Source organism: Phaenicophaeus curvirostris, chromosome 1 (genome assembly GCF_032191515.1).
Source record: "Phaenicophaeus curvirostris isolate KB17595 chromosome 1, BPBGC_Pcur_1.0, whole genome shotgun sequence".
Lineage (NCBI taxonomy): Eukaryota > Metazoa > Chordata > Aves > Cuculiformes > Cuculidae > Phaenicophaeus > Phaenicophaeus curvirostris.
Genome location: NC_091392.1, coordinates 49,508,025 through 49,526,152, shown reverse-complemented (window position 1 = coordinate 49,526,152; position 18,128 = coordinate 49,508,025). Strand labels below are relative to the sequence as shown.

General features: G+C 33.8%; 1 protein-coding gene across 1 annotated transcript; it reads left to right on the top strand.

Moving 5' to 3' along the window:
- Positions 1-2,130: 2,130 nt before the first annotated feature.
- On the top strand, positions 2,131-16,661 carry LOC138721054 (calcyphosin-2-like). Its single transcript, XM_069857669.1, has 11 exons — positions 2,131-2,522; positions 4,824-4,943; positions 6,126-6,200; positions 7,051-7,146; positions 7,254-7,347; positions 7,892-8,007; positions 10,939-11,015; positions 12,580-12,734; positions 13,298-13,417; positions 14,455-14,551; positions 15,815-16,661. Exons 1-11 carry the CDS (start codon positions 2,503-2,505, stop codon positions 15,988-15,990), a joined length of 1,146 nt encoding a protein of 381 aa, XP_069713770.1. The 5' UTR covers positions 2,131-2,502; the 3' UTR covers positions 15,991-16,661.
- Positions 16,662-18,128: the final 1,467 nt, after the last annotated feature.

Here is an 18,128-nt window from a genome sequence, read left to right as displayed (position 1 = left end):
TAAATGATTGAAAGTGGCTTGGTGAGCACTTCCACCAGCTCCATCAGTACCCTTCAGTGGATTCTATCCAGCCCTACAGAAAAGACTGCTCCTTTGCTTTGTTTTACATGTTCCCTCCATCTTGACTTCTGTGAGCACAGTCTCCTTTATAAGTTTTCTTCATATCCTTCATGTAGGAGATATTTCTGTAATACCCCTGGGCTAAATTGCAAGTCTGTTAGACCCTGTTCAACAGTAGGCTTGGGCTGTTCCCTCTCCAGACTGTATTGAACTCCTTTCCTGGTCAAGAAGCAGCATCTCTGCAATGGTGAACTTTGAGCTATAGGAATGATGGCATATTCACTGCTTTCTCTTGGTTGTTCTTGAGCAGAACAGAGACAGGGTAAGCTTTTGTCTTCTTCAGAGAGTTATTAACAGTCTTCCTTCTCTGATATGCTGCTGATTTTTCACAAAGCTTGTAGAAACAGAGTGTTTTTGAGAATTGGTGTTTTATTTTGGTGTCTGTATGGTTGAAAGCTGGTAAATATTCAAAAAAAATGGAAGTAGCAACTGCATAAATATTAATTCAATTGAGAATGCATTGCCTCAATTGTAGATATTTGATGTTAAGGTGCTTTAAAAACTTCCTTAAGAATACACAGTGTCCAAACTTCCTTGGACTGTAATCATTACCAAAATCTCTAATGTTAAAGTAGAATTTTTCTTAATTTTTCTGTAGTTTGGGATGCAAATTCCCTTATTCAAGACAGATTAAAGCACATGTGTAATAGCTATATAGCTAATAGATGCTATATATAATAAAGAGTTTTTTTGGAAGAAGGTTGGTTTGTGTGAATATTCGTATTTTGTGAGCCAGTGTTACTACTGCTAAGCCAGCTGGAGCTGCTGCAACTCCAATGTTTGCCTCAGCAATTTTGTAAATCAGTAGAACTTTTGTCTAAGAGCTGAATGGAAGATGTTTCATAGAAGAGTATATTTAATGACATAGTATTCAACTGAAATTCAAGTAATACGATTTCTTTTTTTTAGATCATATTTTTTTCTCAGCATGGTAGCTGATTTCGCTCTATAAGCTGGGCTTCATGGAATTTGTTGTGTTTTAACAAACACTGTTCTGTATTATTACTGTGTCCTCCTTTGCATAATACCTTTTAATATATCTGTTGCAACAGTTAATGGGAAAAGATTAAGTAACTTGGAATAAAGCATCTGCAGGTGCATCTGGCAGGGGTAAAAATGAAATATGAAAGCAAACTATAAAGCCTCCTGTCATCTATAATTCAGAAATCTTTTAAGGCTTAAAATCAGTTCAGAATGAACACCAGCTTATCTGGCATTCCATTGTTTATTTGTGGGGTTTGGGGTGTTTGTTTGTTTGTTTGTTTGTTTTTCTTTGGCTAATGCTGCTCAGTATTCACTTGATGGTTTTGAATTATACCCATAACATGTCTGTGGATATAGAGATTATCCCTTAGAGTTACCTGGGATCTAGGAACCAACTTTCAGTTCTTCTTCAGCCATGGAAAGCCTTGACCTATCTAAAATTTGGCTTAAACACAAGAATTGTGTGGAAAACATAATCAGTCAGAAAAATACCTTAATTCTTCAGTTTCAGAATACCTGCACAGATGTCAAGAAGGTTGCTCAAACCCCCTTAGTAACAATAATCTTTGTTTTCTCATATATTAAAAATATTTTTGTGGGAAAAAAATAAAATTTAAGTGCAGTGAAAAGTTCATAATCTGGAAGATAAAATGAAAAGAGGCACTGGGAGCTGCTTGTTGCCAGTGGCCACCCTGCTGTCCAGGGACATTCTCTTGTGCTTTGGTTTCTCTTTCTATGAAACAAATGATGATCAGAGCTTGGGCACTTTACATTGATTGGCATGAGATTGCGGTTTAGTGTTGCTCTAATAAAAATAATAAGATGACCATGGTAAGTCCCCTTCCTCCTTAGGATGATCTATCCTGAAAGTTTTTTCAGTTTGTCCTGTCTCAGCAGAAAATTATTACGGCATGCAAAAATTATGTGTTGAGACTAAGTCTTAAAAGAATTTATTGACTAAATATTGCCGGAGGAAAAGTTTCATTCTCTGACCTGGAATCTATGTCACCCAGGAAACCTGGAATATTGTGAGTTTCCTTCAGCTCTATTGTACTTACAGAATCTATTGGAAACAATACAAAGATAAGGATGTTGTGTGTCATCAGAAATACCAGAGTTATCATATTTTTTGACACATAATATGCATGAACAATTTGAGTATGTAGCAGAGAATATTCATTTGTCTATTCGTTATGGAAATGGAACTTTATTTACAAAGATGGGAAAAAAGAATTAATTGTGACATTGGTAAGATTGTAACTTCTGAAGGCAATCTTAAAGGGTTATTTATTATTTGAAGTACGTGGTGTTATATATTTCATTTTCTCTCAGTCGTTTTTTTTATTGCAGGAGAATCTTGCTGCTGAGAGGAGGAAACAGGCTGTAATAGAACAAGTGATGCTGGATCAGTTATCTAGGTAAGTGAATTTATAATGTGAAATTTCTACTTTCCCTAAAGAATAATTTAGATCTATGAGTGTGTGGCTTTTTTTTTGCCTAGGAGTTGTTTTGATCATCTCATCCCAAGTCTTATGCAGTCTTAAGTAGTTATTATTTGCAAAAATCCCTTAAACGAAGAGTCATTTTGATTTAACTAAAAAGTACAGTTTAAAGTGCTATGTGTAAGTTCATTTGTTTTCTGAGAATAATTTTTAATTTTATACTTGAGCTCGATTTAAGGGCTTTAAAATAGCACTAGTTCTCAGAAATAACCCTCTTGGACCTCAGCAATATATATGAATGTCTGTTGTTACAAGCTACAATTCTAAAGTATTTATTCACTTTTATAAGAATATTAGCTCTATTAATATTCCTATGTTAATATTGATACAACATCCCTCGGGGTAAAGGAGTATTATACCAGTGTTGGGCGGGTAGGAAAAAAAAGCACAATGATGAATTAAGTTCGTCAGGGTTGTACAGAAAGTCTCCTCTAACTTCATTGCTATCCCTTTATCTCTGAGAATGCATTGCTTCTGTGAAGAAAGATCCACATATGTTATATGTCTACATATGTTTATATGTTGAGGGGTTAAAAAAAGTAACTTACATGTAAAGATTAGTATAGTAAAAGTATTTTTCCTTACTATTATTCCCATAAGATTGTTCTCATTTTTAAACATGCTTTAATAATTCAGAGCTTTATCCAAGTTGACTGGTTATGGCAATATAGAGTGGTGCAAGTTAGTTTAATATAGTTTCATGGTGCCTTGCACTTGCTAAAATTAATCTGTGCATGTGTATACAGTATATTGCATTCTGTGCATAGTTTACAGTCTCCATACTCATCTGTATAGCCCATCAGGTCTTTGGTTGAAGGTTGTTGCGCTTCACCATTTTATTTTTTCTTTGTTTCTGTTCCAACTGCAGCTTAAATTACATATATTGTTTAAAAGTCTACTAATGCTTTTACACTATTTAAAAGCTGAGGTATCAAGAAAGTTGCCTGAAGGAAACTAGATTTTAATGAAACACAATATTACACTCCAAGTGTCATTGTAGCAGGATTAAAAATATGGAAGTATTCAGTGCAGTAATCCCCAGTTTTCAAAGAAATGCTTGTCCCATATCCTATCTCTACAAAGACGTAAATAAAGCAGATGATTACAGAAATTGTCTTAAAAATGGTTTTATCAAAGTGTTCCATTCCTACTAATGTTGGATTGAACACAGGTTTGTGCATCTTGGATCACAGATGTTCATTCTGTGCTTAACTTCCTTCAGCTACTTTGCCTTAATTTTTCCATGTATTCCTTCTCCTAGTCTGAAGTCTTCCATTCACAATGTCACAACAATATTCAGTGGTGCTGCAGCTGTATCAGGATGAACATTTAACTTAAAAAATCTCCCTGTTTATGTTCCAAATATATCTGTGCCAGTACTGCCAAACAAATTGGTATCAAGAGAGTCGGATGTTAATCGGGGAGGATGAGTTCAAAACTTTTGCATGAAAAAAACTGTTAAAGGAAATGCAAAGATGTTTCAATTTTTTTTTTAAATAGAGCAAACCTTGCAGTTAAATCAGCGTAACTGATGGATGCAAAGATGGATCTGCACAGATCAGAGAGCAAGTTTATATTAGCCATGCAAAATTGTTTTTTCCTTCCAACTATGAATCACTTAATAACATGAAAAGTATGTAATATATTTTTAAATGGTCTCTTATTTTGTTTACATGTTAAAGTGGTAGACAAAATATAAAAATGTTTGGAAACCAGTTCATCTGTTTCTTGTCTGCTTGACAGGACTTTGAGATCTGATGGGCTGTGTTGTCAGTGTTTTGGGAGAGGAAGTGCCAATGTTTTTGTTGAATGATGTTACTGTAACTGTTGTCATTGGCTTAGAAGGGAGCTATGGATAAAGTAAATCAGTGTTGGAATATTCCACAGAAATAGCGGAAATGAGGAAAAAAACCCCTTCACAATCTTAACATTTATTTTATATTTACATAAAATAATATGTATATGCATGTAAAGTTACTACATAGGAGTGCACTACAAGAATATTACTGTGTATATTTGATTTTTAGTAATAGACTTCAGAATTTGTAAAATCAAACAAAAAAATAAGCCCACAAATTTATGCAAGCTTAACAGATAATTCCAAGATTTTATTCCTGTGTTATTCTTGGATGTTTTCTTTCCTGAGTAATAATACGTAAGACCTGAAATTAAATCTTACTAATAGTCAGAGGACTTCTTCCTATTGTTTTTGTTCAGAGCTGTTATAAGTGATCCAGAGCAATCCACACATGCTGATGTTTACAAGGAAGCTCATGGGCTTCTGGGATCTGGGACAGCACCAGTGTGTTTCAGAAAAAGAACGCTGCATGAAACACAGTAAGTTTTCTCTAGCAGTCACTTTTTATATATAAGTATTTTGCTGTATATATGCTGTATGTATAAACATATATATTATATGTATATATGCTGTATTTTTTTTATTATTTTGGGCTCTGAGAAGTCTATTTACCTTTCCAGATGGATTATTTTTGGCTTGGATCCACCAGCTTCATGTGAGGCCTTTTTTGTAGTCTCCTCATGCTTAAAATTGCCTAGTGGGACCTTTTTATGTGTATTCTCTGTGTATAAGGATGATTGTTTCATAGAATTTATAAAACCTGGGAGAACATTCTTAAGCTTATATTGATATTGTTCATCACAGAGTTTTGCCAGCCTGTACTGAGCTGCTGAATGCTTCCAATCTTGTTATATCCTTTGAGAGATTACTATCCTGAGGTGCATAAAATTGCATAAATATGCATCTGTAAATGCCAGCGTAGATCTTCACAATGTAATCATGCTTTTCTTTCATGTTTTGATTTTTAATGCAATAATTAAAAATATTGGCATTTAAGAGTCATTCCTGACCTGTGAGCACTGAAATAGTAACTTCAAGGTCTTAAGTAAAACTAAGAAAACATTGTGCTCCGTAATATTAAAGGAATCTGCAGGTCTGAGTCTTGTTCTGTTAATCTTTCTCAACATGTTGGCAAACATCTCTGCTTTGTGCATTTTATCTTCCTGCTCTAAAATCTTTCTCAACAAATATCATCTTTGTGTTCTTAAAAAAAACCAAACAGAAAGACAACAAAACCAGTTTCATTCTCTTGCATCCATCACATGGACACATCTCTGTTTCTGGAACTAGTAATATGACCAGTATAAAATATCTAGGTGGGTAAAGAAGCCTCAACCTGGGTATTTTTGCAAGAAAATGCATTGATTGGTGAATGTATGCTGAGCGGTAGAGGTCTAATTCTTGACATAAGTGTATGTAATCAAAATATCTCATTCAAATCTGTGCCTTCTGTAAATGTACTCTCATGTTATATAATTACAGAGCGTCTTCCATATTACAACTCTGAGTTGCTTTCTGATTCAACTACAAGGGATCATCTCCTCAGCCAGTTGCCAAGGATACCCTGTTTCACATTTTTTTGCTGTTCTGAAACAGTTGATTTTTATGTAACATTTCTCTATGAACATATAGGTATCATTAACATGCTGCATTGTTTTCAGAGTAAGGACCAAATCAGGATTAACTGAAAACATGCTCTCTAACAAACTGTGCTTTGCTAGTAGGATTATATCGAGGTAATCACCAATTTTGTGAAGGTTTTCAATTCTATGGATTTATGAATGATGATCTTTAGCCTCTTGAAATAATTAATTGCACCAAACTTTCCTATTCCATATGTTTAGAGAAAAGTACATGCTATGTGGGTGTAATATGTATAACACAAACTTTGACGTGGCTGATGGGCAGTGGCTTTACATTCCCACTATTCAGTGATAAGATGCCTAAGTAATATTACGTTACCATCCTATGCATAGCTCTCTGCGGGACAGTTTGCACTGTCTGTGTAAAATAGTGTTCTTAGCTGTTGCATCTCAGTTGGTTAAAAATTATTTTAGCCTTGTCTTAGCATGTAGCAACCACTGTGGCCTCAAACTGTGTCTTGTTTATAGGTCTTTATGTATTAAGCTCCCAGATTTAGGGGATCTTTGAAACTGTTCTGAATTGACTAGCACTGTCATATGCTTCAGCTCTAGAAGTGGTGCTTTTCTGAAGCTGCAAGCTGTATATTTGTTAGACATAGCTGAGGATTCAACCACATACCTTCATATACAATAAGGAATGGTCTAAATTATCCTTGAGTTAATGAGAAAAAATTAAATTGGTAGATTAAAACATGAAGCTTTGAAAGGTGTTTTAGTGTTATGGAGAATGGAATATTGCACTAAAATATGTGCCCAAATCCAGAAGCTGAATTTGATGATGGTTTACAGAAAGTAGTCAGATACTTCTTTCAAAGAAATAGATTGTACAATATGCAACGGAAATAAAATGCATATTCCAAAATAGAAATGTTATTTATCTTTACATTGAATTTTATTTATATAGATGCAAAACTGAAATGGTGCTTTTCTGTTTTCCTTCTAGAAATGGTCGTGATGCTTGTAGAGAGTTGATTGGAATTTTTTTTGTATGTGACAGATCCCTTACTGTGTACGAATTTCGACGGTTTGGAAAAAATAGGTAGGAAAGTTTACTTTGTATAAAGGTTTTAGAAAATGTCTTCCACTGTATCTAAGAAATGTAAACAAATGCAAATGTTTTAATATCAGTTTTCAATTATTTCACAGAACAAATGCCTTACCTTTCATTCAGAAAGGAGTTTATCAACATCAGCGTGGAAAAAAGAAGGGAAAAGCTTATGATCTTAATGACTTCTATATTGTAAGTGTTTGGTTAAATGTAAAACAATTTTGTTGGTGATTTGAAAGAAATATTTAGACATTTGAGTTGAAAATTGTGATCCAGACTAGATCTAGAAGTCTTTCCCTTCAGTAATATTTTTTATTTAAAGATTTTCAGGAGTCTGCATAATTTTGCTGTCCCATGTTTTAGAAATTACCCACCTCTTCTGTGGTCCAGTGAGTTTTGGATCCCATAAGGATGAAGGGAGAAGCAAAATTGAAAAGTAGAGCCTGATTGAAGGAACAGCAATCTGTAGTCTCATGTTTCTCAGCTGTAGATAAGGCAACAGTGGGCCTACTTACTAGGCAAATCTCTATGTAGAGGATAACGTGTCACCTTGGAACCTGCAGCTGTTTTTTTTTGGTACTAGAAAGGCTCTGTTAAGAAGGTTAGCTGACTGTATTTACACCTTTTCATCATTTCATACCAAGACTCTTAACAATTGTACTTCTTGAAAGTCTTACAGTATGTATTTTACAATATACCTGATCTATTTTTACATCTTGTAATGCTTTACCAACAGGGAGCTAACCTAACTTTCCGAAGTGTTGATCATAATCTTCCAGAAAGTGTTAAGCAGAACCCTGTTCTTACCCTTCGTGTGATAAGTATTGATGAAGCGGATATGGATTTTCTAAAGTAAGTGTAGCTAACTGTTTTTCAAATAACCTTTCCTTCCTTAAGCAAAAGAAGATTTTTTTTTTAGTAAGAACTGCTAACACCTCATTACTTATACTACTAAAAAAACCTACTATCTGTATTTAGGAGAAATTAGTATCAGATGTTAGTGGATGTTCTGTAATTTAGTAACTTTCTAGATTGAAAAGGAGTAATTTTAAAAGAAGAATTAATTAAACCATGAAACTGTCTTTTTTGCTTTGTTTGAAATCAGGTGGTTTTATATACAAACCATATTCTGAAACTTTCTTATGAGATGAACTAAAATACTACTTTTGGAGGAAAAATGATTTTTGGTCACCAATGATAATTATTGAATATTTTGTGAAACATGTCAAAAAGTTTTATCAGTCATCATAATGCAAGTGTTTGAACAAAGGCAGGAGAAGTATTAGAGGTTTCTCTTTCTGTTTTGTCGTTTTCATTTTCATTGTCTTTTTCCTTCCTCTCTCAATCCCTTAATCCTTCCAGATATTGCCACTTATTGAAGACTTCAGGCACCGGGGCAGGGTTTCTATACTTATTCTTTCAAAATAGGTTTTATTAAATTGTGTTGTTCCTTAATCTGGAAAATGGAAATAGGTGGATGGTTAATTTTGCGTATGCATTATTTTTGAAGATAATATTGTCATCTCACTATCTGTACAGAAGTAAACTGTCTAGGGAGTGAAGAATCTTTGTCTGGGATTTGTGGCTTTTATTGTAAGTATACTGGTTCCTAAAACAAAAAAAAAAAATGTAATACGAAATAAAATAAAATCTTGGTATAAAATTTATCACCCTGTTGTGTTTCCTGAACACAGAAGTTACTTAACAGCACTGGAAATGTCAGAGTTTAATTACTCAAAATTTGGTGAGAAGTGTTAGCCAATAGCGGATGTGTCAAGGTAGAAATATTCATAAAATCATGGAATCATAGAAAAAGACATCAAGAGGGTCTCTAGTCCAGCCTCCCTGCTCAGAGTAGGGTTTACTACAGTAGGATGCTAAGAGTTGCATCCAGTTGGGTTTTTAACACGTCCAAGCACAGAGACTCTGCAACCTCCCTGGGCATCCTATTCCAGTGTCTGATCACCTTCACAGTACAAAAGTGTTTCCTGATGCCCAAAGGAATCTCCTGTTTGTGCTCATTGCCTCTTGTCCTGTCACTGGGCTCCACCAAGCAGAGCCTGTCTCAATCTTCTCTACTCCCTCCTGTCAGGTATTTATACACACTGATAAGACCCCTTGAGCCTTCTCTTCTCCAGGCTAAGCAGTTCCAGCTCTTACAGCCTCTCCTTATATATCAGATGCTTTAATAGCTTCTTGACTAGGAACAGCAATAACAGAATCTCAATTAAATACAGTGAGTATCTGAAGACTGCTTTTGTTAGTGCAATTTAACTGACTATTATTTTTCTTTCTGCAAGTGTTTAGACACGTGAAACTTGTTCTCAGTTTCAGTAATGTTCACTTCAAGGTCGCTTTACACTGAAAGCTTTGCAAAGGAGCTGTAGTGAGCTAACACTACATACAAATATACAGTTGTATGTTGCTTAGTGCTAATTGTTCCCTCTCTGCAAGGTTTCTGTAAAATAGAACACAGTATAGTTTAATTTCAGATAGCTTATGTAAGACATTTTACATCTCAGAGGCCTATCATTCTGGTAAACAGCTTTTTCTTTCATTTGTTGCTAATCTTATACCTGTGAAATTTGGAGTTTATCCAGTGTTATCTCTGAAGTCTCCAGAAAGACGACCTGCTCACTGGGTTATAATTTTGGAGTTTCTGCTACCTGTGGTGGAACAGATTGTTTCTTTTTTATACTCTCTGTGTTCTTTCCATTAGTGTCTAAATTTCAGATTGTGAAGTCAGTCTTTTTCTTCTGAATGAGAGTGTTATTGAACCCAGTATTCTCTGGTGCAAAACTCTTGAACTGAGCCCTCTTACTTCTGTTACTGTGTTTGTAGAGAATTCTGCTCAGGTAAAGTCCAAAAGGTCTAGAGCAGGTTCTCAGGAGCAGCTATGCTCTGCTGTCACAAGCCATGAATCTTTTGTTTTACATGTGTTTTAGAGAGAGTATGCTGTCCTCTGTAGGCAATTCTTGACTTTCTGGTTTAGGTCATTAGATAAATACAAGCTTTCAGGGACTTCATAACAGGAGGTACCCAAAGTGGAGATGAGAATTCATTATAGACAGAAGAGAGGTAAGTAGTTGGCCTCAGAAAGCAAAAGAAGTACTTCTTCATGGCAAAGTGCTCATGAACGAGCAGCTCAAAACTGACAGTAGTGCTTTTTCCATTTGCTTTCCTATACTGATTAAAATAATTATAGGGCTTTTCCTTTTTAATTCCAATGGGTTCTTCCATAGTGTTTTTTAATCAATCTTTATGATAATTTCTGATGGGGACTTTTGGAAACCCTTTCTTAGAAGGGAACTTGCCAGCCAAAACACAAAATTTAATTGTAATTCCTAGATCACACCTAAGAAGTGCTGATCTATCTTTTGGTCTACAGCTTTGCTATTTCTCTTCTAAAGGGAGATTTGTAGCTACTTTATGTCATTTTCCTATTGGTAGCTAAATATAATTGCTTTAACAAACTCTTTCATTGGCCTGAACTGAAGATTAGGACTGGCCTAAAATAAATTTCTGGAGATTTTATGCACAGCAGGAATTATTCATGATCAATGAATTATTAGAGGAGCTGCTAATGCAAAATTGTCAGAAAGCAATTCCTGTTTGGCAAGGACTTTTGTATGTGCCATCTCAAACTGAAAAAATTGGATACTATGCTTATCAGGGTAGTATAAGAATTAATTATAAAGTTCAATAGTTTTTTTACTACAGCTGTTTTGCATTCAGTAATATTATATGTAATTTCATCTATCAACATATTTTTTATTACTTTAGAGCACCTTCCATGGAATTAAAGCAGGAGTGTTCCAAGCAAGAGATTGATGACAACAAAGTTTTCAAGAAGATTCAAGGTTTGTTTCTACTAGAATCTATTTAATTTAATTTCTGTATCTCTATAGCTCAACACAAACAACAATAGTGATGTCATAAAGGTTTTCTTTCTATAAATGAAATGAAACAAAAATTAGAGATTTATCAGAAAAATGTTAGAATCTGAAACCAATATAAATAAATCACAAGAACATTTTCTCCTTTCTCTTTCTTTAAATAAATAATCTGACTAAAAATCATGAAGATGGTACAGAATAATTGTGAATGTAACCAATAAAATACTAATGTCTGGTTTGATGTAATCTCTGAAAAAATGCTGAAACATAACACATCCTATGTTGAACTGGCATTAAATTTGAAAAGTTATTGGCAAAATGGACAGTCTCATTTCTTCAGTTAATGTTGTGCTGGATACTTCTCTTGGGTTCTATACATGGATAAGGTGGGGTTTGATATTATGCTTATTGACACATGTGAGTGTAACTGAGTAGTGTGTTCCGGAATGTGTAAATTTAGGACAAAGGCATATCATTGTGTTTAAAATGAGGGAAAAATGTTTTTGCAATGCTATGTATTATCTTTGTAACCTGTGACCAACTAAAACTGTTGAACTGAATGGCTTCCAGCTTGCAAATCTCCACTATTTACAGTGATTAGCTAAATCTGCTTTAAGTAAGCACTCTTTTGTCACCAAAATCTACTTAGTCATCTATGTTTAGAAAAATTGTTGGAATAATAATTAAGAATATTTAAAAATCTTCCAGTTATTCCATTTTTTTCCCCCTTGCATAATAGACACAAATTAATTTTCTCAGTTATCTGGCTACATCTAAGGTTTGCTGGTGTGGCTTGGAAGGGTACATGTATGTGCTTGATATTTTTTAACATATGTCTGAGTTTGAATGTCAGCGGAAAAAGACTTTCTTCTTTCATTCTCCCCTTTGTTTTGCTTTATAAATGTGGATACAAGTAATTTGAATATATAATATGATACAAGCAGATGACTTCTGTTAACAGAAGGTAAGAAACTGCTGAGAAACTTGGACATCCCTAAAATAAATGTGCTACCTGAAAAATTTTGATAAGGCTGTCATTTTTACCATAAAAATAGTTCTCTGTATATAATTTGGAACAATTTTGCAGAATTACTTATTTTTTTTCATGTTTCTACGTGTATTTTACATGTTTGTACAATGAAGGAGCAACTGCGTGTCCCATAATGGAATGTTTGTGTTATCAAAGTAGTGTTTCTAAATCACTTTGTATGTTGAATAATGGTATGTAATCAGTTCAAGCAGAAGTTAGCAGTAATATCTGTTCTTCCTCTCCTTTTGTGATGTCTTCTAAATGTTTTGTTAGATTTTGCTGTTGCTTTATGTGATTCCTACTCAAATGTTAAGAAATTGGTAGTTGAATTTTGAACTGACATTCTCTCATCAAAGGTAAGGGAGCCTGGATGCCTGGATGTGTCATTTTAGCCATCAGTATATTAAGTAATTGTTTTCTTTACTTTAATGTCAGCTCCATATCATGTGGCCACACCAGGTAAATACTATGATGTCCTTTATTTCTCTAAATAAACAGGTATACTCAGAGAGACACTAAGTAAAAGAGGAGTTCGGCTTATAACAGGCTTAGGAAAGTATTTCCGACAAGTAGACAAGAACAGAAATGGTCTTCTATCTCAGGCAGACTTCAAAGAAGCTCTAAAAGTATTCCACCTGGAAATACCTGAAAGAGTAAGCCTAGCTGAAACTCTAATCATGGGTATTATGTAGCTAATTTATGAAATCATTTCCTTTCTTTGCTTAAATCTATACTTTAATAGCTGTTTTTCTGCAAGTCTGTTTTTTCCCTTGTGGTATATTAGTATTGCTGCATTCATTCCCATGTGAAATTCTTAGTAATAATAATAACAATGAAACAACAACAGCAACAACAATAATAAATAATGTACAATTTCTTTACATCATAAAGAAGCAAGTAGGATAGCAGTCCATCTTTTTTCTTTTTTTGGCCTTTTGAAAATAATTTACAAGTTGCTTTTTACTTATCTTTTTTTCTTGGTTTTATATATTATGTTTTAAAAATCACCTACAGCTATCAAAACTGCAAATAATGTGAATTATGGTCATCAGTTACCAATGATGACTTGCATTATTTTTATGAACTTTGAGTCAGTTTTGATTTGGAAGTTTGTTTTTTTTTTTTTTTTCCTGAGAATACTGTAATTTCCTATTATAGCAATTGTTTCATTCTAGGATGTAGTGAAGAACTTTGCCAAAGTATTTTTAAATTGCAGGACTTTGAAACCTTATGGCTTATTCTTGATGACAGCGAGAGTGATAAGGTTGACTATGGAGAATTTACTAGTGCCATATTTGGAGAAATGAATGAATATCGGAAAACATTTGTAAGAAAAGTAAGTTTTGTTGCAGATATTCTAGTTACAGATATTTTGCAGTCTAACCTTGAAGTTGTTTATTCATTGTGTGCTGGGTTTTTTTTTTGTTTTTCTTGAATTGTGCATCTGGTAATTGACTTTTTAAACTCTGAGATCAGTTTATTAAAATAGACATAAATTAGAAGACTGCATGCTGTTCCACTGAATTACTTATTTTTGAACTCTAGAATTAATTCCTTTATTATTTTGAGTTTATGCATATGTGTGCTATTCTTACACTTCAGTTCAGTGTATCAAGCACCTGACATCCTGAAACTCAGTCTTCCAGAAGTCTCCTTCCTTATTTTGGCAGATCACTTTATCTGTTTATAGATTTCTTTACCTCAGTGTTCAAAATAAGGGAATAATACTTGCCTCCTTTGAGACCTACAATCAGAGCAATTATATTTGTGAGATTTCTTGCACTTGAAATGCCATTTGTTATACATCTATAATATAATGTGGAGCTGTTTGCAGTCTGAAACACTGATTACAAATCAGCCAGTAGAGTAGAGGTTGGATATCAAGATTGAGAAAAATGATGCATACTTTCATGCTTTTAATCATGGAGGATCTGACTCTCCTCAACATGTGTTAAGCCTGTATATTTAAGTAAACTGAAATAAAAATGAAACTTGCTCTTAGCAGTCCTGAAGAGGCTCTGCTGAAGCCTGTCAGAATGACATAGGAATATTAGTAATTGGAGGAGGCAGAAGGGAAGCAGCTTAACTTCTAATTCTAAGGATGAGCTAGAAATTCTGGAGAGAAGACTTTTTTTTTTTTTTGAGTTGATGGGGGGATATGAAAACTGCTGAGATTAAATAATCATTAAATTCCATAATCGAGAATAATTTTTCGGTATCTGGTGCCTTAAATATAATAGGCAAGTTTTCATAGTCCATTGTATAAGATCTAAAAATATGTGCTAGGTAGTTTATTATATTTGATCTTTACGTCTTTCCGCTTTTATTTTTTCCTTCCTTATAAGCTTATATTATTTTTTGTCACTTTTATAGGCTTATATGAAACTAGATTTCAACAAAACTGGGAACGTGCCTGTGGTAGATGTCATAAAAAGTTACTGTGCAAAGAAACATCCTCTGGTATTGGAAGGTAATTCATGTGGGCAAAAAAAAAATCTGTAACTACTGAACTTATCTTGTTAGCAGAGATACCAGGTTCAGAAACTGTTTGCTAATACAAACTGCATATTGGCTTAGACTTAAGCTGTTAAGGGGAACTTTTTTTCTTCTGATGACCTATAATGTGTCTATCATCTGTAAGATGACTATAAAGAATAATGGAGTTCAAATATACAGTTTTAATACTTGCTTTCATCAAGCTGTAAATACTGCATATATGCAGAGTAGATCCTTTCCCTACCTGCACAGGACTACATTTAAGTAGTTAGTTCTCAGCTTTGTTATGCAAGTTATCAGTGACACTCATGATACTAGTAATTTTCACTTAGGAGGATGCTTGCATTTTCATATTACTGTTTTCCCTGTTTTCCATCAAAATATGCAAGGTTTCCAACTGGCACTGAATGTACTCTGCACTTGAAGTTCCTTCTGATAGGAACAGAGAAAGCCTTGGTATCTTCTTTATTTTTTTCAGTATTCTAAAAAATGTTCAAAATATGCCGATGAAAAAATAGGAATGTAAGTATTTTTATGTCAGTTTCTAAAATAATATCTCCATGTACCAAAATAGTCATTGTGAAGTCTCCCTAGTGTCCTGGTGCTGTCTGTTTTACCTGTAGAGAGAAGATGGTTTTCGTATTGCGAGTGGTTTTAATGGTAACACATGAAGACGCATGGTGGTATAGGAAGTTGCACTTACAGTTTGTTCTGGTGCTATAATGCTATAGTTTCCCTTTTTCTTTCCTCAATTCTATGAAATAATCCTGAGTATAATCTTTATTAAGTCACTAAAACATAAGTGAATTGCAGAACAGTATTCAAATGCAAATTTGCATCTTAAGGTTTTCCTAGAGCTTTGAACATGTGTTACATAAAACATATGCTTTATTAAATATAAATTCTGAATTACCAAATTTTAGTTTACAATTGCATTATTCAGTTTTTGCAGTTATTTGAAGAAAAAAAATCTTCCTGATCTCATAGTTCATAAAAACTGACTGTGGCTTCATACTCGTGTTGATATTTACTACTATCGTGTGCTATTAAAGTTGGATGATTTCTGCAGCTGGTATTAAGTGAGCCAATGACTTCATTCTGAAATTAGAATATTGAATTTGTTCAAGAAAGAAATATTTGCAAGCTAAAATGTGGAAGTTTCTTGCCTGAAATACATAAAATACTATATATCCACTGATCTTTAAAGTGTATTTAATGGTGAAATATACTTTCATAGGCAAAGCTACAGAGGAAGAAATAAAATCATCATTTCTAGAAGCATTAAAAGAGTCCTGCAGCAACCCCAATGAAGTGTCCTATTCTGAGTTTGAAGATTACTATGAAGGATTAAGTACTGGAATTGTGAATGATGATGATTTTGTTAATATCTTAAGGAATACCTGGGGAATTTAGGGTGGAGGACAACAAAAATGAGTAAGAGACATCTCTGAAACAAGGAGTGTGCTTAATAAGTATGTAATTTGCATTACTTCATGGTTAGTGTCTTAAACTGATTTCAGGAGCCAAAAATTTTAGATGCTTTCAGAATAGTACATGGCAAATACCTTAGAGTGTCTGTTGAGCTATGTTAACCACTTTTTTTAACATAAATGCTGTTAATTACTTTTCATTGTAAATAATAAAGGCTGTTCCTCATACAAAATGTGTCATTTGCTTGATATTACAATAAAGTTGCCTATTTCCAAGTAAGACAGAATTGGAATACTAAAATGCATGAACGAGTATGTGCAAGAGAAAATTTAGCTTCATGATACATTGTGAAAAACCTTTATATTGACTGTATAAATAGCAATAGTAGCTTTTCTTCAGAGTTTTCCTCCTATAAAAATAATATGTTTATTCTTATAACATTCTTTGTCTCATTTCTTGTTTCTTATGCTGGTAATTAGCCTGAAAGAGAGCAGGTCATCCTTTTCCAATTTTGGGGATGTCTGCAGTATTGGAAGTGCAGAGATGTTCTCACCAATTAGCCTTTGAACTACTATGTGGATCATCTTGACTGACCTCATTTTTTCATCAGGCATCCAAAGCTGAGCATTGAATCACAAAGGTTTTATGAAGCACACATACATTTTCTAATGCTCTTCTTCCTTTCCCATTTTTTCCCAAGTGGTTTTCAACTCAAATATTTTATATTTGTATATCTGCTTTCTATTCTTTCTGTTGTGGTGATTTTTTTAATGATATCCTTTGTCAAACTGATACGTAGTGTTTCCTGTCTACTCTGAAAGCATAAAATAGAAAAGTGTTAAACCCCCACACCTATTTTACAACAAAAATTAAACAGTGAATTAAAATATTCCTTGCTACTTCAAATATTCAACTTTTCAAATGTAATGCATCTTTTTAATTCTGTAAAATTCTTTGTGTCAAGAAATAAAAAATGTATTATTAATTATGTATGTAGAGAGATAAATAGCCTTTGGTTTCAATATACCTGTCACCAAAATTAACTGCATTTCTTAAGCCTGTACTGTTAAAATGTATTCTTTATTTTGTGCTTGTCTGCTTAGTTTGGAATTTATAGTCTGTGGTTAACAGTACCTCTCTCAGAGACAGAGTTTGTGTTTCATAGAAATTTAGGGCAGTGCTGAAATGAATACCAAAATAAGGGACTTCAGTCCTGCTGTGACTGACTGGTTTATTCTGGGTGTAGCACTTTAATGTTCTGATAGCTTGTGCACCATTGTCTTGTGGTTGCTTGTGTCCTGTCCTCACTTGTAACTAGAATTGCAGTTTCGGCTCTAAATCCTCAAAAAAGGGATTTCAGGGGGTTCTCTGGGGCCTGCAAAACTATGTAGGTATTGGTTTACAGAGAAAGGCAAATGCTGTTGATGCTTATTCTAAGCAAGAATTCTAGTTTATTACAATTTCCTTACTCCCCATTCCTGCTGGAATTTCTCTTCCTAGGAGGATTTTGTTAATTAGTGCTCTTGGAACTGGTGATTCTGAGGAGGGCAACTTCAGCTCATTTTACTGGGATCTACTTGTTAACATGTCTCCTCAAATAACTGAAAAATACAAAGAGGCATTTTTATTGTTTTTATTTAAAGAATAACCTGCTCTGTTTAGACTTGTTCACTTAGGAGAGTTGTGCCAACATATAAAATTGTAACTCAATTTAATAAATGTGAAAGTGATTGTGAAATGAGGTATTGAGATATTTCTTTTTTCAATGTTTAATTTTTTTGTGATGCTTTTGGGAATATTATTTCACATTATGCTATGAAAGGGAAAAATTGATGATGAGTGGATGTATCTTTAGTGGGTCTTCCTAGCAGCGGAGGCTGTGTAGGTCAAATCTGCTGCAAATTAAGTGTTCTTTATTTTGTTCTTATCAGTAAAATGAGGTGTTGTTATAAGAACATTATTTCCATAGCTTTGCTAGTAAAGCATTATATTTCTTTCTTAATCTGAAGACAGATCCTTAACAGGGTAATATGTGATAAATTCTAAAGGTCAGAATTTGCCTGAAAATACAAGTATGTACTCTGGTAATTATGTAAAACCTGCTAGGTATATAATTTCTA